Genomic DNA, 27,025 nt, shown 5'->3' with positions numbered 1-27,025 from the left:
GCAATGTTTCTTCATGTGTCATCCTGGGTGGCTTTGAAGGTCTCTATGTTAAGACAAAGATCAAGGTCTAAAAGATGTTAGAAGAGCTCTGGGAGGTGAAGGTTCTGCCAGAACTTCATCCCCTGCAGCTGCATGGGGACTGCAGCTCAGCCCCCATGGCCCTCCACACTTGACAGGCTCCAATGGTTCTGCTAACTAGTTAGAATATCCCAGAGACAGGAGTCAGGCAGTTTGCTCAGTCACCCTCTGCAGCTCACTGTCTGATGTTTGGGTGTTGTGATCAGTCTGAAGAAGAGTTGTCCTGCAGAGGAAGGTTGTTTTTTCCAGATGGTACCATAAGCTCAGTCTTCTGCTGGTAAACTTAAGGAAAGCATAAATGAGGTTTGAAGGAACCTCTTAGTGTTCCACTCTTAATCCTGGAAATGTTTCCTGCCTGGTTTCTGCTATTCCTCTGTCCATGTGGATAATGTGGCTTCTGTTGTGTTTCAGTGTCTGCACCAACAACTAGAGGTTATCCCTGGCTATGAGGAGTTGCTGGCTGATATTGTCAACATCTGTGTGGATTACTATGAAAACAAGATGTATCTCACCCCCAGTGAGAAGCACATGCTCTTAAAGGTGATGTTGGGCCATGCTTGTGGGGCTGGGTGCTTGCATAGTTTCACTGTTGTTTTAGGACAACATCTCGCTTCCATTTTTTGATTTTTTGCTCCTTTGGGCTGGCATGCAGAGACAGTGCCCAGCACATGGTGGGTGAGAGCACTGGTGGGTGCCCTACATCCTCCAAGGCTGCAAGGGGTTTTTTGTTGTGCATGGAAGTGCAGGATCATGGACTTGACCTGTGTAACTGGAGAGGACATTGTAAAATCACCACCGACTTTGTAACCTAGAATTTTCTTCTTGATGCCTATTCCCAGCAATAATTCCCTGCAGAAGGCAGATGCTCCCAGGTTTGTTTTTCTGGCTGTAAAGAGTCCTCAAGATAAACATGCCAAAATATCCCTTTATTTGGTGTATTTTTCCTTGCTGTCAGTCAGTTATTGGCAATGATTGCAGTCACTATTATCATAAAAACTTCATTACAATGGTGTGAGTCAGCTTGGGTTCTCTGAAGTGTGGGGAGTTTGACTCTCTGTAATGATTTGTACTGAATTAATGAGGGGGGGGAATCAATCCAGGAAAATATTTTAAATTCTTCTCCAGGAGTAAACTTTTGCCTTTGGGTGGAGAAAACTCTTGGGTTGTTGTTATGTGGGGAGAGGAGGAACAAATAACCAAGGGAAGCATCCTGTGTTTTTGCACAGACAACAGAAGCAATCCATCGTGTGTCCTCTGCCTGCCAGGTGCCTCCTGGCAGATACAGGCACATTTTAAACACTTCCTCATGAGGATCAGGTGGTAGCAGGAAATGGTCTTTCCTCATGCTGAGTGGTGGAGAGCTGTCTTTGACTTGTGCTGCTGACTTCCTGCTGATGAAACCTTGCCTTTCCATCTTCTCCAGGTGATGGGGTTTGGCCTGTATCTCATGGATGGCAATGTCAGCAACATTTACAAGTTGGATGCCAAGAAGAGAATCAACCTTAGCAAAATAGACAAATTCTTCAAGGTCAGTGAGCTGTCTGTGTGAGGCTGGTGCTTATTGCAGACCAGTGGATTAACAGCCTCTACCACTGCACGTGCTGCTAGCAAAAACCAAACCACAGGAATCATTTACAGGTCCAAAAAACCCAAGGGCTGAGAAGCCATCTAGGCCAAAGGCTGAGGAATGGAATTGCAGCAGGGGTGAGGGGAGCAGTGCTGACCCTCGGGGCTGTGGGTGCAGAGCTGGGCTGGGCTGGCTCTGCAGTGGGAGCTGCAGCTCTGGCTGCTCCCTGCCAGGGGCCAGAGGATGGAGAGGCTGTTCCAGGGGTGAGGGGAGGGTGTGCCCAACTGGCACGGCTTCTGTCTCTGTGCCCATTCCTGAGGCAGGTTTGCAGTCTCTGTGGTTTCAGGCCACCAGCAAACCTGGCTGGTTTGCTGAGGTCTGTGTGGGTGATGGTTCTGCTTCTCTTTCCCTCTGCAAGCTGCTGGGCTGAGGGACAGAGCACACAGCTGGCAGTTTTATTTCATCTATAAAGTGTGCTCCCTGTAGCACAGGAAAAGCTTTTGGGGGAGTTTGTGTCAACTGGGACTTGGAGGTGCTCAGTGAGATCTTCAAGGGGTCACTCTGTGGTTTGATGGACTGTTTTTGTCTGGGCTGAGATGTGGATTTTGGGGAAAGGCCCATGAAGCCTGGCTGTTCCCAGGGGCAGGGTGGGAAGCAGCCACACAACCTCTGTCTGCTGGAGCACATCTGGCCATGGTCTGATCCACAGCTGGAGGCCAGGCTGCACTGCCCTGGGACCACTCAGCACAGGAAAGGTTTGGGATAACCCTGTTGGGGGAGAGGAGGGCTGAGAGCCCATACAGCACCTCAGGGAAGGTGGTGCCTCCTTTCCACTGCTTCTGGGCACAGGCTGGGACTGGGAGGCCTTTTGGGTTTGGAGCAGGTCAGCTGTGGGAGGCATAGCAGGATCTAGCCAAAGACAAATGTGTTGGTGGCAAAGAGCAGGAGGACAGCAGAAGAATTCCCCAGATGGAGCAGATGGAGTCCTTCCTGAGTCCTTTAATAATCTTTCCCCTGAAATGGAAAGATCAGTTTCTGTTACCAAGACTTGCTTCAGATCAGGGAAAATGGGAAGGTGATGATTTGTGGAAGGGCACAGAGGGCTCCTTCCCCTCACTCTTCCAGCACAGTGGATTCTCCCTGGTACTTCCCCCAAGGTGGGGTGAGGAGCCTGGCTGAAGAGATTGGTGGTGGTGTTGGATAGAGGATGTCTCCCTGCTTATTGCCCTGAGGTTCAGTTTGTGGGTGATGTGCAGGGGAGGGAAGAGGTGAGCCCAGGTTTGATGGAAGGTTGGTGTGCATCCTCCCCTGAGCAAGGGGGGTCCCGTCTACCCCAATTTGCACCATTTCCTGGGGACAGCCCTGAGAGCAGGGGGCCAGAGGCACCATAGCCTCATGGACAGGGCAACGATGAGGTGTTTAAAAAACCTCCCATCACTGGGGAGACTGCTCTGCAAAGGTGATTTATCACATCATTCTTTTGAGTCTTCTGGGTTTTCCCTGATTCAGCTTTGCTGATTCAGCTAAATCTCTAAATCAAGCCTTCCGTGTAATCTGTGGAGTTTGGTCATCTTGGTGCATTCAGACAGGTTTGCTGTTCATTGCTGTGGGCCATCAGAGAATGAGGTAAAAACCTTCCATTGCATGGAGTCACTTTCTCCTTTCCAGCTTGGTTTCCATTTGCACTTTTCCAGCATCTACCATGCTCTCACCTCACCAAAAATCTATCAGATGTCAATAAGGAAAGACCAACTACTCCTTCACTACATCTGCTTATTGCCTTCTGATTAAATTTCTAGTGGATTGCCCAGGAATTTGAGTGGTGAAAATGAACTTCCCCTTCATTTAAACCTTTTATGGAAGTGCCAGTGGGAATCCCTGATGACAGCATTACACATCCTGTGCACACCTCAGCCTGAGAAGAGAAGTGTGTGATAATAGGACAGGGAATTTGCCCCCGTCTTCCCTGAATTTTGGGGCAAGGCTTTTGTAGCTGGGTGAAGTGGAAGTTTCATATTTTATTGATGAGCTGTCAGTAGCCCTTGGTTGGATTTTGTTTGCAGGTGGAAGTTTAGTGAAGGAGGGACCTGTCTGAGCTTGAGGTATCTTCAGAGCACCTGGAATTTATTTCCAATCCAAAACCTTCTGAGATGTGAAGGGCAAGCAGAGCCATCTTATATTGCCTGTGTCTTTCTCTTCATGGAGAAGTTTTAAGCAACCACAGTGCAGAGTCCCTGGGGAAAGCTGACACCTTCCTGGGTGTCCAGAATAGCAACATGCTGGCTTTTCATCCCTCTGTTCTCTTGGAGGATTAGGCTGGGGGACAATCAGGGCCGCTCAGGACCACACTTCTCTCTTTTTGTTGTGAAAAGAGCCTTTCCTCTGGCTGGTTACAGCACTGAACCATTCTGGCCATAACCAGCCTGGTAGCAGTGAGCCCAGAGCTCCAGAGCCCTCACAGGGAGTGATTTCCTCCCACAGAAAGCCTTGTGATCATTCTCAGTCATTTCCTAGCTGTGAAATGGCCCTGGCTCCGGGTTTGCACTTTGCTTCAAACATCCTGACACTTTACAAAGCTTCAGAGGTTCAGCATGCCTTTTTAGAGCCCCTTGTGTTGTGCTTGGACCAGGCTCTCTCTCTCTCTGTCTCTCTCTCCTCTTTCTCTCTCTCTGCCATGTTTCAACCATCTTTTGTTTTCTTTTCCAGCAGCTGCAGGTGGTTCCTTTATTCGGCGATATGCAGATAGAACTGGCCAGATACATTAAGACCAGTGCTCACTATGAGGAGAACAAATCCAAGTGAGTGCCTGCCATAATGTCTCTTGGCTTCTGTGTGTGTCCTGAGGGCCGTGGGGGCTGCAGCCCTGCAGGTGTGCCAGGCCTGTGCCCGTGTGTGTGTCCCCGTGAGGTGTGAGTCCGGCGTGCCAGCTCTGTGTGCCCGTGTCTACCTCCCTGTCCCTGCATGGGGAGATGTCCTCAGATGGCCCTGGGGGTGCAGCCAGCTCCCGAGCTCTGTGTAACCATCCCTGGGAGCGGGCAGGGCTGGGAGGGGCTGGCAGGGAGGCAGGAGGAAGGCAGGGTGGCTGGTGCATGGGCTGGGGCAGCGCCGAGTGCGTGCGAGCTGTGTGAGTGTGAGCGGTGTCCCTGCTCTGGGGAGATTTTAATCCACAGTTTGCACCCCAAGGACAAAATCCTCCAGAGCATGAACACAGCAGTGGATCTCTGCAGTAGCCAGGGTATCTCCTCTAGCTCAGGCAGGGCTCATGAAGAAGGATGGCAGCCATAAGGATTGAATCAGAGGCTCAGGCGCTCTGGAAGTTAATGAACTGGAAAAGACCGAATATGGCACTTACAACTGGATGTGGCATTCAGTGCTCTGGGTTAGTTGATGGGGTGGTGATCAGTCAAAGGTTGGACTTGATGATCTTGATGATTCTTTTCCAACCTTAATGATTCTATGATTCTGAATATTGTATGAGAAGAGCAGGAGTGGAGAGCTCAGGAGTGGCCGTGGCTCAGGGGCAGTTTGCTGCTCCATCAGATGAATCCACAGATGTAGTTTCAGTCACAGCAGGCACGTGAGAGGCCCCACTTGTGTTTGTAGCTTTGCATCACGCTCAGTGATTGCCAGGAGAGTCATTGTTAGGTCTGGATGTCCTTGGAATAAGGTTTGTAACCCCACAGCCTGTCTGAGCTGTGCCTGGCTGCAGTGGTGGGTGCAGGCAGTGGCCTTCCACCTGTGGGACTGTCTTGGGTGGAAATCCGGTTTCTCTGGTGTCTCTGAGGAGCAGCCAGGCTGGGCTGTCTCTTCAGCAGGACAGGAACTAACCTGCAGTGTCATGGCTTCTGTTTGCTTGTCTCCTTCCACCCCGGAGGGTCTGGCTTCTCTGCCTGCCAGGAGCAGCCCTCCTCCTCTGCCCTCCCAAAAACTGGTTGAAAAGTGCCCACTAATTGTTCAGGAGAGGTTTGAAAACAGCATGGCAAAACTCCTGAGCAAAGTTTTCAATTAAAATTGGGGAGGAAAAAGAAGAGAAAAAAAAAATATGATTCTTCGTAATGTGAATTTAAAGAATACTTCTGAAGACTTTTTTAAAAAGAGAAATTTTTTCTGAAGATTTGTTCCTTTTAATCCCAAATCATTCAGAAAGCACATTTCAACGAAACATGTGTCAGCAGCATTCCTCATTTTCTCATCTCAAAACCAAGGTAGCTCATGGGCTGTTTTACCTGTGCACAATTTTAATGTCTGTCTTTGAAATCTGTCTCACCAGGTCTGTGTGCCGTGCCGTACTAACCAATGTTTCTTCCTCACTCACTTGCCTTCCCAGCAAACTGCATGGGACTCCCAGCTCTAACTCTGCCAAGATGCTTCCATGTAATCCCCATTTCTTACTAATACTGTTTTTGTCACTTTCTCTCCCCCCTTGTCTCCGTGCAAGTGGAATTAATTGGTGTTTTTCCCGCATGGCGCTTTGTTTCTGCACTGTGGAGTAGGTTGTGTGTGGCAGGGAGGGCTGGGGCAGCCCTGGCCACTCCTGCTACCCTGCCCATTGTCCAGTGGGCAGCACGTGGAAACTGGTAAGAGCCAAACTGGGGACTGGGGGAGGATGGACTTCACAAGGGATGATGTGGTGCAGCATTTCCAGAACTTTCTACCACCAAAATACTGGCAACAAGTGCAGTTAAGTGTAGGGATATTTGTATGTCCATATCAGGGGCAGGTTTCTCACCTTCCTTTTGTATGGGCAGTCTAAATTGGGGAACAGGACTATCATTAGGTGGACAATCATTTAGAGGGGAAAAAAGTATAATCTGAACTTCTACATTGTGATGACAGAGGAAGACATGAGAATTTCACTGGTAGACAATTGGTTGCACAAAACATTTTGGTGGAGCCATTCTGATTTTATATGTGGGGCTTTTACAGGAGAAAGGAGATAGTAAATTAGATACACCTGGTTTGTCCCATTCCTTCATACAACTATGCCTTTGGCTGCCTTCTTTTAGGATGACATTACACACATGGTACGTATGGGTGAATTCAAATGAAAAATCTCATTCTGCTCATCATTTGTTCTCAGGGTTGTTCGCTGAGCTGGTAGCATGAGCCAGAACCATAAACAATGGGAGGGGTAGCTCTTTGTAGTTTTACTTTGCAGGAGAAGACAGCACAACCCAGACCTGGAGGGAGGACCTTTAGGGGATGGTTATTCTTAGGTTTAGCTGGAAGTATGCAAACAGTGCAGGTCTTTGAAGCCCATCCTTCCCTGAAAGCTTGTCCCATGGTGGCCTGGGAAATTACCATCTCTGCCCTTGGGGTAGGTGAGCCCACATGGAGAGCAGCGTTCAGGGTGGATGGAGCAGACACATTCAGGCTGAGAGGGGAGGCCAGTGTCCCCATCCTGCTGTGTGAGACCAACTCTGGACAGCCCCACACACCAGAGAGACGACACGGGCTGACATTTGCCATGAGGGTGGCATGCCTGGAGCACGTTGAAGCGCAGACAGCAGCTGTCCCTGGGCTGTCTCAGTGGAAGCTGTGTCCTGTCCTTGACACCGTTGCTCTTTTGCCCAGGTGGACGTGCACTCAGAGCAGCATCAGCCCCCAGTACAACATCTGTGAGCAGATGGTGCAGATCCGGGACGACCACATCCGCTTCATCTCGGAGCTCGCGCGCTACAGCAACAGCGAGGTGGGTGCAGCTGCAGCCCTGCAGCCAGGGCTGAGGGGCACTGCTGGAACCCTGCCTGGGGAGCATTTCAGACTTTCTGTGCTGACAGGCACCGACCCCCAAGAGAACACTGCATTTGGCCTGAGGCTGTGGAGAAGGCTTCCAAAATTGCATGGTAGAACTGGGATTGTGGGTGTGGAGTTTGAATGGAAGTGTGTAATGTCACAGGGGGGAAGACTTAGAGATGAAGGGTTTAGAATGTAGTAATATATAAAGCAAGATGGAGGTTTTAGGGCAGAGGCTGGTCCTTTTCCTTCACCTTCTTCTCCTTTACCTTCTCCTTTACCTTCTTCTTCACCTTCTACTCCATGGGTTTGGGTGGTTTTACGTAATTGGATAGGAAAGTCTACATTGAGGGCATGGGTGGTGTGGTTGGCTATTGGGTTAAAAGTAAAAATAATTAAGGTGTCATTTCATAATTGGACAGTTTATCCTTAAAGGGCCTTGTAGAAAGAGAGATGTGTCTCCATTTTTAGCTTGTTAGAGTGAAGTGTTGTAGAACTCAGGGTTTGTGAGACTGTAACAGAGATAAGAACCAACAAACATCTGAGTCCTAACAGAAATACCCTCTCACACATTTAATCCTGATCTTAGCAAAAAGAAGCAAAGAATCCATTAGTGGACAAGCCTGGGACAGAGCAATGTGGCAGGACCATGGTCTGTCACGGATGTACAGGGAGGAGGGGTGAAGGACATGGGTGGAACAAGCCCCTCTTGATGCAGCAATAAAAATGCAATTTATGAAAGGCTCCTGCAGGTACAAAATCATGTGCACCAGGAGATCTACAGCTACAGCTTCTGCTTCTTGACCACAGCTTCATTAAAATAAGCAGAAAAAAACCTGGCAACTAAATGTTTATAATCAGCAAAAGTCAGAACACCAATGACTTGCAAATAGGGCTTTTCAATTCCACAGGCCTATCAGTCAGGGCTTTGAGGAAAGTTCACGAAGGCATCTCTGTTCTTCTCATTACTGAATGCCAGTGCCCTCTCCGATGCCATTGGGACTGGTTTTTGCACGTGTGATCCTCATTCATCAGTGTCAGTTTAACAAATGGTAGCATTCTCAGGCGCTTCTTTTTTGGCATTTGTAAGAGCTTCTTTGAACTTTAATCAGTAAAGGATTCTCAAGGATTTCAGTAGTATTAGACCATTGAAAAGGAATAAAAACACATTGAAAGTGGAATAAAAACAGTCAGTTATTTGCTCTGAGATGACAGGTCGGACTCATTTTTTTTTAAAGAGAATAATTTGATTGGCCATGTAAAAAGAGCCTTGCCAAGGTCCTTTTTCCTGAGGGATATTATATGCTTTACTCAATTCTAGCTTGGTCATAAGGTCAGGACCTCTTTTCAGGTGGGATTTGGGAGAGAAATCTGTTGACTGAGTGAAGCCCCTGCAGCAAGTTGCTGATTGTAGCATGATGTGATTTCTTCCAGGTGGTCACTGGCTCAGGCCTGGACAGCCAGAAGTCGGATGAGGAGTACAGGGAGCTCTTTGACCTGGCTTTACGGGGGCTGCAGCTGCTGTCCAAGTGGAGTGCCCACGTCATGGAAGTGGTGAGTGCATCCCTGCATCACTGAAAGCAGTTTGGGATGAGTCTGACAGCAACTAAAACTATAATTTAAACGATGGTGGAAATTCTTAATTTGCAAAGTTTTGACCACATCTTAACACAAGTCCATGGATGTCAAATGCTTGGTATGACTGGCAGCCTCCCAGATAAAGAAAACCAATAAACTAAGTGATAATAAAGCCAAGAATATCAAACTTTGAGAATGGTTTTTTGGCATGTGGCCTAATTCAGTCTTTCTAGCCTGTCTTCTTCCTCATTGCAATGTTGACATGGTCTCTTTCCATCTTCTAGTACTCTTGGAAGCTGGTTCATCCCACAGATAAATTCTGTAACAAGGATTGCCCAGGAACAGCCGAAGAGTATGAGAGAGCCACCCGGTACAACTACACCAGTGAGGAGAAGTTTGCCTTTGTGGAAGTAGGTGCCACTTGCATGAGAGTCAGAGCCAGCCCAGGCTGGTTTCCTGTCTATGTTCCTCAGGCCAGGGAAAGAATGGAAGGGTGTTCTCACCATACTCTGCCAGTTCCTCATCCTTGTGACCCATGTTAAGGGATTAAGGTTCCCATCTCCCCTAATCTGGCCTTTAAATTGCCCCTGTCCAGAACTGGGTCTGTCATGGAGCCAGCTGGTGTTGGTTTTATTGGACAGGGGGGGAATGTGAGAAGCTGCTTCCAGGAGTCACCCCTATAGCCTCCTGCTCCCAGAATGTTGTCACACAAAGCCAGAACAGGGGGCTTGCAGAGCTGTGTGGTCTGGAGCAAGAGCAGCAGCTGCATCCAGGAGCTGTGCAAACACAAGACATGCTCAGCCAGTCCCCAGGACCCATCAACTCTCAGCCTGGCTGTCTGTAAACAGTGGGAAAAGTCCTCTGAGCCAGGCTGTGGGAGGCCCGGACCTTCCTCCTGCCTTACACAGTCCAGGCTGGTTTGGATGTTGCCTTATGGCTTCCTCCACTGTGCTGTTGGCAGGGCAGGCTGTGCCCTGTGCAGATGCAGCTCTGTGCAAGCTGCACCCACACGTGGAGCATGTGCAGTTTCCTGGGATTGTGTGGCATTAAAGATACCAAGAGATCAAGAGTAGAAACAAGGGACAGGGGCCGTTTGCAAGGAGCTGATGGTATAAATGCTTTCCTCAGTTTCTTGTGACCTGTAAAGCAGCTAACACCCAAAAATTAGCTGCCTGATCAACGGGCCTATGTTAGCTGAGTAGAATTAATTCAGTCCCAAATTCTCTCTATGCTGGATTTATAGCCCTCTTCACACAATGGAAAAACAGCATTTACATCTGGATTTAACTTTTCCTTCAGGTGATTGCCATGATCAAAGGCCTGCAGGTGCTGATGGGGCGGATGGAGAGTGTCTTCAACCAGGCCATCCGCAACACCATCTACGCAGCGCTGCAGGACTTCGCCCAGGTGACCCTGAGGGAGCCTCTCCGACAGGCTGTCAGGAAGAAGAAGAATGTTCTGATCAGGTCAGTCTGTCCCTGAATGCAGGGCAAACTCCATATATTTATTAGTTTTGTTACACTTTATAATACACAAGCACGTGGTCCTGTGTATGCTCCAGTACAGCAGCCAACAGCTTGGCCAGCAGCTCCTCCAGAGGTAACTTTTGGGCATCATCCCCAGCAATAGCAGCTGTGTATGATCCCCCCTCAGGTACCTTTCCTCTCATATGTGCACAGCCATAGGTATTTTCACCTTGAAGTAAAATCAATCTTAAGCACTGCTCTCCCTCTTCCCCCACTCCAGTGTCCTTCAGGCGATTCGGAAGACGATCTGTGACTGGGAGGGAGGTCGAGAGCCTCCAAATGATCCTTGCCTGAGAGGTGAGAAGGATCCCAAAGGTGGATTTGATATTAAAGTCCCACGACGAGCAGTAGGACCATCAAGCACACAGGTATGTGAATGTCTGTCTCCTGTGTGGGGAATTAATGGTCTTAGAGCCATGTAGGAGTCTCCCACCCTGTGGATTAGCAGCTGTTTCTGTGCTCTGTCCACAAAGTCTTCACGCTGTTGTGTGTTAAATGTTGCTTTGGTGCCTAATTTGTTGTGTAATTCCCAAAGCCTCTTCTTAAAGCAGATTAATTATCTCTAACTCTGAAGGATATTGGCATATGTGTGCAGAGGGTGGTCACCACCTTGGAAAAGTGATACTTTTTTGTTCCCAGAACAGCAAGGCCATGTGTGATGGTGTTTGGAGAGTGGTAACTGCATATCACCTTTTTTCCAAAGCTTTACATGGTGAGGACTATGCTGGAGTCCCTCATAGCAGACAAGAGTGGCTCGAAGAAGACTCTGAGGAGCAGCTTGGATGGGCCAATAGTCTTGGCCATTGAGGAGTTCCACAAGCAGTCCTTCTTCTTCACCCACCTTCTCAACATCAGCGGTGAGATTATGTCAGGGGGAGGCTTGAACCCAGCCCTTGCATGCTCAGAAAGGCAAAAGCAAATCAGCTTTGCTCCTCATTGACCTACACAGAAGATTTTCCTTGATTTTCCCCAAATGTCCTTCTTCTGCCTGGTTTGGGCATGCTTCTGTGTAGTAGTTATTATGTGAACAGGGGTGTCAGCAAGAGCAAACAGCTGCAGGTGGGAGTTTCTTTTCTAGGACTGGGCTTTCCTTCTGTCCCAGACAAACTGAGCCACTGGACACAGAAGTCTTGCAGAATAACTCTGAGCCATTCCAGTGTTCTCCACTGGTGGCCCTCTAGAGCAAAAGGGGATGATCCCTTCCCTCTTCTTACATTACCAAGTGCTCAGGCAGCATGGGCATGGTCTGGGTTTAAAACCAGAGACATCCTACAAAAATGTCCTGTGCCCAAAAGCAAGGCTGCAGCAGCAGCCTTGTCATGCCCTCACTGCCATCCCCAGGGGGGTAACATGGATCCTCTGTGCATTCCAGAAGCTCTGCAGCAGTGCTGTGACCTGTCTCAGCTCTGGTTCCGGGAGTTCTTCTTGGAGCTGACCATGGGCCGCCGCATCCAGTTCCCCATTGAGATGTCCATGCCCTGGATCCTCACAGACCATATTTTGGAAACCAAAGAACCCTCCATGATGGAGTAAGAGCTGGTGGGCTCTGCTGGGACCGTGCACATGCTGGGGTTCGGGATTTTGTTCAGGAAGAAGGGGAGGCTGGTGATGAGCAGTGTTTTTGGTGTGGGAGGTAAATAGATGTTCCTTGCTCTGCTGTCACATGAATGGTGCTGTGTGAGCACCTCGTTAGCAGACACAGGGGCGACTTCCTGGCACTGGCACTTCTTCATGTGTCATAAACAGCAGCTGGTAACTGTTGGGGTGTGGGCAGGACAAGGTGGCACTGTCACCTGCACGCAGCAGTGAAACAGATGTGTCACCAAAGGGGGTGGGCCCAGGCTAAGCCACCTCTACTTTTTTTTGTGTGTGGGATAAATTATGAGAGGAATTGCTGTTCTGGAAGTGTAATCATCTTCATAATGTTTTCCTTGTTAGGAAAACTTGGTTGTATGGGCATTGCCAGAGCATTCTCTGGAATGAGGGGAGGGTGAAAGCTCTTTTAAGGGCAGAGAAGAAGCAAATGTTGATTGAACAACTCATAATCAGCTCACTTCCAGGTTGGTTGTAGCTGCTTCCTGCAGAACCTAGGGATAAAGAAGGACTATTTGAGGGGCTGCAGGGGGTGGCAGTGATAGGCATGAAGTCAGAGAAAAGCCTTTTTTTTTTTTACTTCAGGCAGGGCATGACATGCACTGGCTGCAGTTTATGCTGATAAGCTCCAAAGCTAATTTTAGATGTGGTCTGTGTTCTTGTTCTCAGGTATGTGCTGTACCCCCTGGACCTCTACAATGACAGTGCATACTATGCTTTGACCAAGTTCAAAAAGCAGTTTCTGTATGATGAAATTGAAGCTGAAGTAAGTTCTCATCATCTTTATTGTATGGAAAAAGCTCACAGGGGTCACGCTGCCCTGTTTGACCCAGCAGTTCATTATAGGCACCTTTCTCCTGAAAGAAATATTCCATCAGACTGAGAAGTTTTCAAGAAGATCAGCATTTCCAGAGACCCTGCAGAGTCTCCTGATTAAGGGCTTCAGCTCAGCTGTACCTGTAGGGAACCATGGAAGCCAAAAGCTGTCAAACACTGAGGACAAGGCAGAGTCTGATGAGCAGAGGGTTTGAGACATCAGAGGAAAACAAGAAATTCCCTGAGAGGGAAGGGTGATTGAGGCTGGGGGACCGGGACCTGTAAGAACATGCAGAAACTATAAAGAGAGAAATGTAACTGCAATTTTCTGCTTACCTTCAGCATTGTGAGAAGTGCAGTGGGGTTTTAAGATAGTGTGACCTTTAATATATGTTTGTATTAAATGAAGGATCTGTGTTGGGTTGTATTGATCTTGCGTGCCTAGGAAGGAGCTGTTCTGTGCTGGTGACACCCTCACCAAGTCTTGTTTTTTCTCCCCCAGGTGAATTTGTGCTTTGATCAATTTGTGTACAAGCTGGCAGATCAGATCTTTGCCTATTACAAAGCGATGGCTGGCAGGTAGGAGAGCCTGACTGCTGATGGTGACTGATGATATCGCTGCATCCAAATTGCTGTTAACCAAAAGATTTCCCTCAGGGAGCAGCCACCGCAAGAAGGCACAACATAGATCATCCCTGTCCCCAGAGCTGCCTGTCCACGTCAGACAGATGTAGATGGGGAAAACTAATTAAGGAGACACAGTTAAAAGTGAAAAAATAATAATTGGCATCCGGAGCAGCAGTCAGAGTACAGTTTGTGAGAGCAGCAGAAAAGCAAACTGAGCTTATTGCAGGCATGTCCTTGCTTGACTTCTGTTTCTGTACCAGGCAGAGGACTGGAAGCCTCCCATCTCTACAAAACAGGAATATGCACTTGTCTTCACCCTAGTAAAGCAGCAGGATTTGTTCTCCCTTTGCAGAGATAGAACCTTTGTGGCATATCCTCCTTACTAATTTAAAGGGCATGGATGAAATCTAGTGAGAGTCTTCTTCTTGTGGCCCCAAAGGTGAACCAAGTCTTCCATGTGACAGCAAGTTCTGTCTCTAGGTCACATTTGGCCATAGAAAAGGAGGAGAATCACCATCACCAACCAAATGTTCCCACAGCAGATCTTCAAGGAGGGAGCACACCAGGGGAACCACCCAGTACCTGGAACTGATATCTTTCAGCTCATTTTTTTATCTTTTTAAATGTTTTAGCCACAAAAGACAAGCAGGGCAATCCCCAGATAAAAACTACTGCTCTGTGATTTAGTGTGCAGAGATTTCTTGGAATTCAGAGCCAAGATTAAAAGGGCTAAAACAACTCTGGAAAGACTCATAGAGAAGCTGATAGTGTAGTTTCTATTTTTCTGACACTGCTTCCCTTTTTCAGTGTTTTACTGGACAAACGTTTCCGGGCTGAGTGCAAGAATTACGGGGTGATCATCCCATACCCACCATCCAACCGCTACGAAACGCTGCTCAAGCAGAGGCACGTCCAGGTACAGTGCAAGCAGCAGACTCCAGTGCTCACCACTCCTGGTCTCTTTTCCTTTTGGTGGTGGAGGGCATCCTAGCTGAGATCAGCTCTGGGCTGAGAAGGGTTTAATCTGTTTGTGACACAAAAATGAGTTATGCTCTACATTTCTCTCGTTCCTTCTTAAGTAATCTACACTCAACCAAGGCACTTGCGCCACCACTTCCACGTTTAAGCAGATTTTGAGGTTTGGTTTTAATTTGTGTGTGGAGTAAAAAAATAAAGTACCTTGTCCCCATCAGTATATAACATGCAAATCTTTTCTTTTGCCAGTTGCTGGGCAGATCAATCGACCTGAACAGGCTCATTACCCAGCGCATCTCTGCAGCCATGTACAAATCATTGGACCAGGCCATCAGCCGCTTCGAGAGCGAGGACCTGACATCCATCGTGGTAAGAACTTCTATTGACTCTGAGGATGAGCAGGGAGACTAATACACTGCTGGGGATGCACAATCAACTCTCTGCTGTTTTGAGTTCCCCTGCAGTAGGTTTCAACCAGTCATGTATCTTCCTTTATGCTGCTGAGTCTTTACTGTTTCTGTTCATGCAGCTTTAATTGCATTATTATCAGACCATTAAGTGTCTGTGTAAATCATAAGGTGACAGCAGTTAGACTTTGTAGAGCTCATATAAGAGAGTCCTGTAAACTGGGAGAAGGAAATCCTGCTTTAACTCCCAGTTGGATGAAGGTGACTGTGACATTGTTTGTGTGTGTACAGGATTTTCTGTCTTTGATATGATACAGGAGCATCAGAGTCAAGCAGTGTAAAATTACCAGTTTCCACCTTTGGAGGATTCTGAGGTGAAAGCCAGCCAGTGCTCAGTGGGGAACAAATTAATTTTGCTTCCTGCAGGTTCACAAAGTACTGGACCAGGACCCCCTTGAGTGGAAGTGCAATTGGCCTTGGCCGCTGAGTTAAATTGATGTATTTCGTTCTGCATGCATGTGGATAAAAAAACCATTCCCCTGGCAATTAAATCAGCTGTTTCTGTTGCATTGTCTGCTGCTTTATGTGCTGCAGGAGCTGGAGTGGCTCTTGGAAATCAATCGCCTGACCCACAGGCTGCTGTGCAAGCACATGACTCTGGACAGCTTCGATGCCATGTTCCGCGAGGCCAACCACAACGTGTCCGCGCCCTATGGGCGCATCACCCTGCACGTCTTCTGGGAGCTCAACTTCGACTTCCTGCCCAACTACTGCTACAACGGATCCACCAACAGGTGAGGAGGGACAGCAAGGCCACCTGGAGACCCTGCTTCTCTTTCCACAGCGTCAAACCTGACACGTAAAATTGACGTGCATTATGGTGAGGTTTGTGCTCCCTGTGGGACGCAACAGTTTCTCTTAAAATGAATTTGAAACCCACCATCTTCCTTTGGTCTTGAAAATGTTAGTAACAAACTGAAGCAGCAGTTAGACAGTAATTGAAGTGGCTGAGGGTTGGTTTGCTAGTAGGAAAGCTCTGGTAGCTGCTCAGCTGTTTTCTTGCCTGCCAAAAATGAGAAGAAATCTCTGTTTTGCTAAGTTTTACACCACCAACAGATTGTGGCAGGATATTGCCTTCCTGTGGGTGTAGCTCAAGTGATGAATTCTAACTAGCCTGCAACTGCAGGTCATCCCAGACCATGCCCTGTGTGTGTGTCAAGTTATCCAGGCTCTGACCACTTCCCTCCCCATCTCCCATGCCTGCTCCAGGTTTGTGAGGACAGCCATCCCCTTCACGCAGGAGCCCCAGCGGGACAAGCCAGCCAACGTCCAGCCCTATTACCTCTATGGGTCCAAGGTCAGTAAATGAGCCACAACAGCCAAAGGGGTGGGTGTTGGAAATATTTATTTAGGAAGAGAAAGAAATGCGAGGACTGGTTCATTTACAGAGTGGTGGGTGTGAATGAGCAGGGTCACATCACTGTGTGCAACCAAACAGACATGCAAGAAGCAGATTCTTGTGCTGTTGCTGTTGCTTTTCCATATTCTTCTCCATAAAATGCCCATGTTAAGGGTTGTCAGCACTGCTCTTGCTTGGTGTTGGCACTGAGACCGAGTCAAATCCATCTGAATGCACAGGCAGGTGAGCAAGTTGATGCTCTGATGCAGTGATGCTCTCCAAGGAAGGTACCACTTCAGGAATCCCATTTTCTGTTCAAAATGGGAATTACTAAAATACTTGTGTGTGCACTACTTAATACTGATAAAAAGCTTTTTTCTCAGGCTGCAATGACTGTTTATGCAGGTATTACAAAAGCTTGGGCTGTGATGCTAGTAGAGGGGCACTCAAGTGTGAAACTACTTGAGTGGAGTTTATTTCTTATGCACATTGATTGATGACTCTGAGGTGAACCTACAGCACTGATGCACATGAGCTAATGACACTACAGTCTGCCAAGCCTGGCTGTTCCCAGAGATCTGACTTGGTTTCTTTTTTAAAAATCCTCAGCAAATGAGAGTATTTTTGTCACTTGACAAAAATCTCCCTCCCTGTGACCAATGTCTATGCCTCATGTTCTACCCTGGGACAGACAGCTGCCATGGACACACAGACAGTCCTCTTGGCAAGAGCTGGGGAAGAGCAGGACAAACCAAACCTCTAAGCAAGATTTTGTTTCCTTTTGCTTTCATTGAAGGCCATGCTGTGGCAGGATGGCCCTTTTGTCATCACTGTTTTTATAGGAGAAAAAGCAGTGAGGGGAGTTATACGGGCTCTCCTTCACGAAACTGGAGCTCCTCATCAGCACAGTGGTCATGGGCACTTCCAGGAGTTCCTCTCTCAGTCCATCACTCAGTGGCTCCTCTGGTGAGCCACTTCCTTCCCCCACTTCTTCAGGGCTGCTGTCGGGGTGCTTCAGCCTGGCAGCCCAGTGGCAGCGTGCAGACCAGAACTGCAGGCAGCCGTAGGCCAGCAGGGCAAGGAAGCAGAGGAGCAGGAGGCTGCTCACCATCCACATGGACGTGGTGGGCTCGTGCTTGGAGCCACCAAAAACCAGGGGGATTTTGTCCAGCGTGTGGAAGGTGGTGCAGTGGTTGCTGGAGGGGTAGGAGTTCTTGCAGGTGATGCAGAGGACGTAGATGGTGGAGGGCGTGAGGCGGTGCAGCACCAGGGAGCTGAGCGGGTGCGGCACGCGCTCCTCGCGGTGGAAGTTCTGCCGCAGGTAGCCGGCGAAGACGCTGTTCCAGTTGGGGCGGTACATGACGTGGTAGTAGTTCTCTGGGCAGGGGCTGCTCATGGCCCAGGACACGGTGGCACTGGTGTAAGTGATGTTGTGCACCTCGATGTTCATGGTGCCCCTGAAAGCAGAGGTAGGGAGAGGCTCAGGTTTCTGATTCGTGTCAAGGCTCAAAGGATGCTGACACCGATGAATTCTTTCCACTGACTTACTCTCCCTTAGATTGGACTCAAGACTATCCTGGCTCACTTAGGTTACATGCTAAAATTACAAAAGACAAATCCTGCTGTTGCCCAGTCTACTGTATCACTCTGCTTCACAACTAAAACATCCAGTTGGAGCACAGGGTATACTTTTTGCTCCAGTTATGTTTCTTAAAAAATTCTCTGTGATTGCTTGTCTGTATCAGAAGCTAGTATAGCTTTTTGTTTCCCACAAAATAAAAATGATACTGCAAGTGTGATTAGCATTAAGTGATGATTAAACTAGCTCCAGCTTGCCTTGTGAAGCTGCCAATCAACAGATATTTTGATTTTACACCTAAATGCCATTTAGAAAGCTCCATAATGGTTAGTTCACTGTTTTAAGTTATCACTGCATTTTCTGTACCTTCCTTGCTTAATAAAGTATCAACTCTTTCTGTTCCTGCAGCATCTCACACTGCAATATCAGCATCTTAAATGTGAAATCTGTAGGTTGGTGAAATATAAAAGCACTGCCTTTAGGGAAACACAAATATATGAATAGTAAGAACAAAGACAGAAAAAAGACACTGCCCACCTAACAAATTTAAACATTTAAACTGATTTGAGCCAGAGCCAGTGAGTAGTAGATGATGATCCCTGATGGTACAATGTCCTGTAGTTTTTTGATACTCTCTGAGCTGTGTGGCTGTTTAGCAACAACCACAAATTACTTGAGCACATCACTCCTTTAGATCCCCAAAGTGCTCTCTGAGCCTCGCTGCAGGGTTCTCTCTCCTGGCTAGAGAGTGCTCTGAGCAGCACCTCCATTCAATTGAGCTGAATGCTCAATTCATTTATTCTTTCCTTTTTCCTCTCTCTAACAATAACTAACTTTCCTACCATTCACTCAAGAATAAGCTCATTCTAATGACTGCTAATCTGTCCTTACACAATGCTGCACATGCCCATGCTGAGCCCTCCCAAAGCCAGCACTTACCTCCAGCCAGGTCCTTAGTGGTGACAAGTCTGGTGACAGAGTGGCCTCAGGCAGTGCCTTGCCAGCACTCACCTCCCTCCTGCCTCTGCTAAATCCCTTCCCTGAACTCCCCCATTTATACCCAGCTCGGGCTCCGTCATCTCTCACCATGGCAACCAATAGGGAAGGATGGGCAGGCATCTTCGAGTGCTTTGGGAATGTTATCCCTAAAAGCTTCTGCCTGGGAGAAATGTGTGTCTCCAAGGCAGGAAAAAACAAGCCAGGTAGGGTTTTTTGCTGGCTTATTTGGGTTTTATTTTTCCCCTGTATCCACAGTCCCCCAGCAGGAGCATCACTGAGCCCAGCAGCTTACAGACACATGGTGTGAAATCTGGGATCCTGACCTGTGGTTCCTGTTGACTCAGAGACTCTGTCTTTAATTCTGTCATTTCTTGCACACTTAAACTACTGATTTAAGTTAGAGCCATCAGCAGTACATTTTGATCCCTGATGGTGCTGCAATTTCCAGTAGCCTTTTAATATTTTTTAAACTGTGTGATGGAAGTAGGAATTGGGTTTGCAAAGACTTTGACCTCCTGCTGAACTGCATGGGATTAAAACGTGCTCTTCTTTGAATGGCTCTGATTTACAGACAGCTTGGGGATGTCCCCTGTCAGTGTGCTGAGGGCAGGAGGGAGAGGCAAAGCCAGTGCCTGTGCTGTTCAGGGGAGCAGGTCGAGCCTGTGGCCAGGAGGGGACAGATGGACCTGGTAGAGAGAGGCTCTGACCAAGTGACTTGCTCCTCTCTAAAGCCAAAATGTGCTTGAGAGGAACTTTCCCAGAAATGTTGATGCTGAGTCTGGAGTTACTCATTCCACTTTCTAAGACACTCTCAGCTGTTGCACTGAAATTAGGTTGGCTGGGAGCCCTGACTTGTCTTGGGCTGTGTGCAAGTTCTTTTTTTGTCTCTGAGTATATTGCTCTTTCATTAGCTCTTCATTTTCCCAAGAGAATTCTGTAACTGTCAGTACTATCTATTATCCCTCTCTGTTCAATTTTATCAGGTAAAACTCTCCCTGCCTTTCCTCAGGTGAGCTCAGACAGGTCTGAGTGATGGCCAACAACAAGGTCAAAGACATGGAAATAGAACTGGGGTTTGATTTGCTCCATTTGTTGCTAAAGCTTCTCCAGAGCATTGCTGGTAACCTCCTGAGCTCCTAAAGCAACACTGGGGCCTTGCCCACATGCTCACAATTACAGATGGCTGTAATTGAGACCTGGGTGCAGGGTGGGCTCTGTGGGACACTGGGAGCTCTGCCCCATGCTGCAAATCTCAGCCTCCCATCCCCAAAACCTGCCCATTTGGCCCCAAACCAAGGATGGGGCAAACCTCCCCAGTGTCTCCAACAGGGGAGGAGCTACTCACAGGAAGTGTCAGGGTCAGGTTTTTGCTTTGGTTCTCTGAGGGGTCAGAAGTGGCCTCTGAGCATGGGGGAGTGAGCTGTGCTGTGCTGTGCTGTGCTCCCAGCTTGTGCCTTCAGCTGCTTTGTCTTAAAATACCCACTGGTGTCATTTTTTACATCCTACAGTCTCTACCCCAAGCTGTGTATCTCACCCTTAAATGGAGTTATATTTTTAATTGCTGGCAGAGCATTATTATTAGACACAAGCCTGCTGTTAGTGCACTGTATGGCTCTGCAGAGAGCTCCAGGAACCCACCTCATCCTGCAGACAGGCTGGCGTGAATCATCCTGCTCATCTGCAGCCAGTGCACATCCTAAAAGGTCTCTTCTCCCAGTCAGGCTAATTGCTGAGACCCCCACTCAAGGGAGAAGCTGGCTGGGAGCTGCTCTCCAGCCCCTTTATCCCACTGAGGAGTGAGGGAGTGCTGCCAGGTGGGGGCTGTGCAGCAGCACCAGCTGCTGGCTGCCTGTACAGCCAACTATCAGCCCTGCTGTGGGAAAAACCTGACCAGCTGCACCACAGCTGGTACCAGTGGTGGCAGCCCATCCCAGGGGAACAAGGCACATGCAGACAGAAGTCCCCTGGCCATGGAATAGCAAAGACCCCTCAAGAAATGAGTGGGGATTCATGAACCCACTGAAATAAGGATTGCTTTATTCCCCCAAGCTAGGATGAGCTACCCTGGGAAACAACAGGGTAAAGGAGCCTACAGGGAGGTGTGGAAGGAAGGTGCAAGGAACCACCTTGGGCCATTTGGATCACCCCTGCAGCACTCACTTTCTGAGGACACCTGGGGCTTGGACAGTGCCTTGCAAAAGTTAAAGCAACAAAAGCTGTGGGAGTATGGCTGGGCTGGGGCCCTGGAGCACTGACTTCCCTCTGAGAGGGTCATGTTGGCCATTGGGCAAATGTTCCAGGTGGGGCATTACCTGGTGTTTAAACAGAAACACTTTTCAAAAAACACATTGCAGTTTTTCAAATGTACCAGGGTGCATAACCAGGGGCTTTGGGTCTCTGATTTTTAAAGACTTGGTTATCTGAGGATGCAGACAGAAGTGTAAGCAGGGTGCTCAATTCTCTTAAGAGCTGGTATCCAAGGAGCTTTGAAAGTAGGCTTCTGTCTGCCTAAATAATTCTTAACTCTGACACATACCCACATACTAAGGGCCTTTTTTTTTTTTTTTTTTTACTTTAAGTTTTGATGGGATAGAAAGGTCTTGCTTATTGTGAATGAGCCTCCAAGGCAGTCTTTCTGCACTTAATATTGTGTTTCAGGGCTATTTGCACCTACCAGGAACAAGAGGTGAAATTACATTTCACAGAAAATAGGGGACTTTCTAGCTGTGCCTTATTTCTGCTGGTTCAAAGAGCACTTAGAAATTACAGCAGGTAATCCAGATCTGCTGGACCAGATCTGTAGGACTGTGGCAAAATGAGGGAGAATTAATTGATTAAAGTAACTGACATGTCTGTGAAAGCGTGGTCAGTACACTGGTGAAATTCTGTACCTGAGAGCAAAAGAAAATACTTTTCCAGTTTTTAGCCAATGACTTTGTAACCCATTAGCAGCTCAGATGAAGTGTTAAAAGTAAACCTTGTGGAGTGAGTCAGGAGTGGAGGGTGAAGGGAGCCTCCAGCTGGGGGTATTGCAGCAGTGGTGGAGCAAAGACAACATTTTGCCCTGTGCTGGTACCCCAGCCCTTGCTCCCTTTCACCCAAACCTCCTCAGTGCCTTCATCCCATCACTCCCTTGGCTCCATTATTGGCAGGAAAGGATCCCTGTAGAATATGTCTGCAGTATCCACAGGGAGGTATTTGGGATTCAGTCTAATTTGTTTCCTTATCTTTGTTTTACCTGTAGGTAAGCATGACCTGGGGTTAATCTTTCTTTTACTGGAAGGGGCACTATCTGCCAGGACCTTTTCCATGATGGCTTTTTTGCTGTTCCCTGTGGCTGATGTGGAGATGTCATGGGGGGAGAGTGCAGCCCCTCTGCTGGGCTGAGTTGTGATGCCAACACCTCCATTGCAGAGCCCTCTCTGAGCATGTGGTGTCTCAGCTAAATCTGATTCTCAGGACTTCTTCCCTGCAGAACACACAAGTGAATTAATTCCCCCTGCTTCTCTTTGCCTCACACCAAGTGGATCCTGTAAATGTTCTAGTAATGAAATGTTGCAGCAATTTCCATGTTTCCAAGATGATACTGGTAGAGTACATTCCTGGAAATCACTTTCTGTTCTCTGCTGCTAAGAATTTTTGGGGGCAATGTCCTGGGTACCATTCTCCTCAGACCAGTGTCAAATTCTTACCCTTGGCACAGACCCACAGCATGTCTGTTAAGTAGAGGCTGATGTAAAGCTTTGCAGGATGCAAAAAGGATCTTTTTGTGTTTTTTCCATCTGCCCTTAAACTCAGTTGCTTCTGTTCCTGCTTTTCTTAATAAGCCTCATTTAAAGCAAGAGCTCATAAGGGAAAAAAAAATCTGTCTGCTTGAATGTATGTAAAACTTTTCATTTTAGTGGAGAACAATTTGATTTTGAAGAGGCAAAGGGCCACTGAACTGAAATATTTGATTGGGAGTGCATGGGAGAGTAAATTACCTTGGAAATGAAAGTGATGTTGCTACATGGGAGGGTAATAAAACCTTGTGACATGACAGTGTTGAGGTTAGAGTACATCTGAGCACATAGGAAGAAAAGCAATCTCTTCTCCTACAAGAAGCACAAGTGGGAATGGCCATCAGTATTATTTTTTTCCTCCTCCTCCTTAAAATTTGTAGTGATGGAACATAATACTGTGATAAGAGAATTACAGGTCTGGTCAGGAATTACAGGTCCTGTGACTGTCACTGTGCCTCCCATTTGCAGCCTCTCAACATCGCCTACAGCCACATCTACAGCTCCTACCGCAACTTCGTGGGGCCGCCGCATTTCAAGACCATCTGTCGGCTCCTGGGCTACCAAGGCATTGCTGTGGTCATGGAGGAGCTGCTGAAGATTGTCAAGAGCCTGGTAATTCTGAGGCTGGCCCTGGTGAAACCCCAAAGCCTGGATGGGTGCAGGAAGTGTGGGCCTTGGGGTCGGGGTGTTGGCATCAGGGCACCGTTGTGTCCCTTGATTCACGCTGGAACACTTGGAGCCATGGGCTAATTTTCACTGATGGGGAATCCCAGTGATTCCTGTGGGACGGTGGAGTGTCTCAGCAGGATCAGACAGCATTCAGCACAAAGATTTTATGGTGGAGTAAATGGAATTTAGTGCATTATCTCATGTCATGTATCCACAGGGTGCAGGTGTGTAACTCCAAATGACAGCGAGGGCTTTAAGCTGAGCAGTGTGCTCTGCTCTAATGTATGTCCAAAACATCTGATCTGCAGAAACTTGCTCTACATGAATGTAAATTCTTTATTAAACTCTTGAGTATCCAGGGATCATTTCTCAGGTGGAAGGAGCATTTCCTGTGCTAGGGAGTGAGCCCTTTGGCAGCTCTGGTGAAATGCTTTTTGGGTTAGAAGCACAAGTCCAGCTGCATCTAAAACTGAGCCTTGTTTTGGATTTCAGCTGCAAACAATGCAAACACAGCAAGCTGTATTTTGAAGTTGAAAATCCATGCAGCTGGGATTTATTCTTTGGGAGGAAGCTGTAAAAGCACTTTGACTCCATACACTTGGGCTGAATTCCATATTTGAGTGAAATCCAAATTAAGCAGCTTCTTCTCAGATTCCAGCTGAAGTTTCATCCTGTGCTGTCAGATGTGGACCCATGCACAGCCAGCCTCTTTCAAAACCAGTGCCAGGAGACCTGGCATTCCAGTTTAACCTGCCTTTGTCTCCAACAGCTCCAAGGCACCATCCTGCAGTATGTGAAGACTCTGATTGAAGTCATGCCCAAGATCTGCCGCTTGCCAAGACATGAATATGGCTCTCCAGGTGGGTGCTGCTGGTAGGATCCTTCAGCAGGAGCTCAGCCACGTGTTGCTGCAGCATTTAGTCAGGCCCACACTGATGGTTAATCCAGGCTGTGCACCTGTCCTGCCAGTGCCACTTGCAGCCAGGTTTGCTGAGACACTTTCAGCTGCTCTGCTGTTAACACTGGACCATGTATAGGAAACCTTTCCAGGAAATCTCCTGCTGGAAATTTCCTTTTGAACACATAGATGGCTGATAAGGGAATGTCTTCTGGCAGCCTCTCTTATCTTTTCAGGATTCTGTAAGCTTTTGTGAGTTCACTGGTATTTTTTAAATGCTCAGTTTAGCTGGTGAAGAGATTTTTTTTTTTTGCAGCATGGCTGCAGTCAGAAACTGTGGCTGCTGTACATGAGCCAGCACCAAGTCATCCATCACAGTCTGGAACCTCTTTCCTCCTCTGATGAAGAAATCCAGGGAGTTTAAATGACTTACTCCCTATTTCCCAAGGCTTCCTGAAAGCAGGATAAGACACTGCCTGTTAGTTCTTCCCAGTGCCAGTCTCTGTGTATCCATTTAGCAGCTGCAATTTGTGCTTAAGGAATACCAGGCAGTGATCATCTTTTCACCCAAATTATCGGGAAGTGATTCCAATCTCTTTCTGACTGTCCTTCCTTCTCTGTTAAGGAATCCTGGAGTTCTTCCACCATCAGCTGAAGGACATCATTGAGTATGCAGAGCTGAAGACTGACGTGTTCCAGAGCCTCAGAGAAGTGGGCAATGCCATTCTCTTCTGCCTCCTTATCGAGCAGGCTTTGGTAAGGCAAAACCCCCACACCAACATCGTACCCGAAAGTTCCAGCTCAAGAGTAGAAGTGCAAGTGGGTTCTCCAGCAGAAGAGTTTGGGAAGTGTTACCTTCCAGCTTCTCATGTTCTCAGGGTCTCTCTGGGGCTGTGTTCCTGGAGTCTTTGGGCATGTCCATGGGGATGGTGTGCCTTGGCACTGGGTCAGGCCTCTGGGATGGCTGAATCTGAATACTGGAAGATCCAGATTTCATTCTTGGACCTAAAGCTGCCCCTTGTTTGTCCTGCTTAGAAATAAAACCAAGTGGAGTTAATTTCTAGATTGTAAGCTCTCTGGGGCAGGGATCAGTACTTTTTTATAGACATATTTGTTCAGTGGGAAGTAGATTTGGTCCCTCTGCTCTTTCAGGGTGCCAGTGCAATGGAGAAACCTGGTTGATTGTAATGGTGGAATGGATAAAGGAATCCAACAGGAGGGAAATCTGATGATGATATATGTCCTAGGACATCTTCATTGAAAATTTGTCTGGAGTAACAACTTGGTATTGCCCCCTGCACTGGAGTTTTGAACACTTTTGTGCACAAGTCTCTCAGCTCATGTGATGCCCTTACTAGTGTGGGGCAAAGGCTGTGGCTGAGTGCCACTCATCTTTTTAGCTCCTAGTTTTTCACATCACAAATTTACCAAGCAATGAATTTATCTTATAATTTAGCCCAGAGCCAACTGAGGAGTGCTCAACAACACAACTGTACATTAAATGGGCATACTGTGTCATAATGGTTTGGGCAGGGCTGTTTCAGATTTTCCAGAAATATTTCAAAATACTTCCCTAGCATAAGACAGAATTTCCAAGCAAAACCAGGAGTTTTGTTCAGAGCAAAGCCATAAGAAAGTTCAAAGAGTCCAAGTTTTATCTGGCCATAGAGCACAGAGAAAACTAAAAGTCTCTGCATGTCCTCAAAACGGATATTTCTGCCCTTGCCTTTGCATTTTAACTCCAGATTTAGAGACTTTTAATTCTTGGTAGAGTGTATCAAATACTTTCAGTGAGCAGCGGTTGTATAAGATGAAGACAAGAGATGTGTACCACCCAGCAGCTTGGCTGTTATAGAATTTTATAGAATGACCAGAGTTGCCAACTTTTTTCTGGCAGTTTCTGTTCTTTTTGTGGCTTTGTCAGTGCTTCCTGCTGTTCCCAGTGTTGGGTTTTTCTGCTGGATGTACTGCATTTGCCTTTCCTATCACATCTTTAATGGGACACTCAAGGGACATGGTGGTTTCTTTAGAAATCCTTCATTTCAATGCAGAAATGATCCTTCAGTCCCAGGAACTGTACATCAGCAGTGTACTGGCATTTTAGAATAGCAGAAAATAAGGATGATGGGAATTTGGGGTTCCTTTAAGGAAGGCTGCCCATCAACGTCCACATCTGCCTACTTTCTATGCCAGACAAAGTCTTTCCCTCTTGGATCCTCTGTTTTTCCTTGCAGTAATAGGCTCAGAATACAAAGCCATTTTGCATGCAGTGGGCACTGGTTCCCACTTGCTGGAGGATGTCAGATGCACAGAGCCATCACAGAACAAGATTTTCCCTCTAATGGAGCTCTTGTGCAGCAGGAGGAATTGCTTTTATACTGCAATTACCTTCAGAGCTGTCTGAGTGATCTAAGGCTGGTGGTATTTGCTGGCAAAAATGGCTCTGATGCAGATGTCCAGTCTGCTGCATTTTACCCCCTTTTTATTGTTTGAGGAATAAGGGGTTGCTTGGGATGAAATTTCTAAGCAGAGTTTGTGCTCTCGGTTAATGGGCCTTGGGGAAGAGGTATGTTAATAACTTGATTAATTTTGGGATAAAAAACCTCAGATATGAGGTGAAGGCAGGCTGCAAATGGCTGAAAATGCTCACTTTATTAGAGGAAAACAGCAGTGGAAGAACATTCACCTAGGAATGAACAGTGTTTTGCAAACAAAATGACCAAGGTGGCAGGCCCACTCCGTTAGCATCAGCACCTCTGTGCCCATGGAGGGGCCCCAGACTGTTCCTGTCCCTCC

At 47.5% G+C, this 27,025-nt stretch overlaps 2 protein-coding genes across 5 annotated transcripts in view; one reads left to right on the top strand and one right to left on the bottom strand.

Moving 5' to 3' along the window:
- CYFIP2 (cytoplasmic FMR1 interacting protein 2) overlaps positions 1-27,025 on the top strand; it is a 49,781-nt gene that overhangs the window by 11,624 nt on the left and 11,132 nt on the right. For 3 of the 4 annotated variants that reach the window (XM_059860299.1, XM_059860301.1, XM_059860300.1), the window contains exons 8-26: positions 490-618; positions 1,502-1,606; positions 4,352-4,443; positions 7,220-7,337; positions 8,816-8,935; positions 9,244-9,369; positions 10,259-10,425; positions 10,706-10,853; positions 11,189-11,342; positions 11,858-12,014; positions 12,748-12,844; positions 13,397-13,473; positions 14,329-14,437; positions 14,746-14,865; positions 15,498-15,697; positions 16,173-16,260; positions 23,131-23,274; positions 24,101-24,191; positions 24,855-24,985. In XM_059860299.1, the coding sequence (XP_059716282.1) occupies positions 490-618; positions 1,502-1,606; positions 4,352-4,443; positions 7,220-7,337; positions 8,816-8,935; positions 9,244-9,369; positions 10,259-10,425; positions 10,706-10,853; positions 11,189-11,342; positions 11,858-12,014; positions 12,748-12,844; positions 13,397-13,473; positions 14,329-14,437; positions 14,746-14,865; positions 15,498-15,697; positions 16,173-16,260; positions 23,131-23,274; positions 24,101-24,191; positions 24,855-24,985 (2,373 nt within the window). The remainder of the gene's footprint in view (positions 1-489; positions 619-1,501; positions 1,607-4,351; positions 4,444-7,219; positions 7,338-8,815; positions 8,936-9,243; positions 9,370-10,258; positions 10,426-10,705; positions 10,854-11,188; positions 11,343-11,857; positions 12,015-12,747; positions 12,845-13,396; positions 13,474-14,328; positions 14,438-14,745; positions 14,866-15,497; positions 15,698-16,172; positions 16,261-23,130; positions 23,275-24,100; positions 24,192-24,854; positions 24,986-27,025) is intronic. The other variant, XM_059860302.1, reaches the window with a different exon arrangement.
- FNDC9 (fibronectin type III domain containing 9) lies at positions 16,297-17,840 on the bottom strand. The gene has a single exon (XM_059860081.1). The coding sequence runs from the start codon at positions 17,750-17,752 to the stop codon at positions 17,090-17,092; it is 663 nt and encodes a 220-aa protein (XP_059716064.1). The 5' UTR covers positions 17,753-17,840; the 3' UTR covers positions 16,297-17,089.

Source organism: Haemorhous mexicanus, chromosome 15 (genome assembly GCF_027477595.1).
Source record: "Haemorhous mexicanus isolate bHaeMex1 chromosome 15, bHaeMex1.pri, whole genome shotgun sequence".
Lineage (NCBI taxonomy): Eukaryota > Metazoa > Chordata > Aves > Passeriformes > Fringillidae > Haemorhous > Haemorhous mexicanus.
Note: the sequence above shows the minus strand (reverse complement) of the source record. Positions and strands in the feature narration are given on the sequence as shown.

Excerpts from the sequence above, each read along its gene's own strand:
- FNDC9 (XM_059860081.1), bottom strand. The coding sequence starts at position 17,752 with ATGAACATCGAGGTGCACAACATCACTTACACCAGTGCCACCGTGTCC.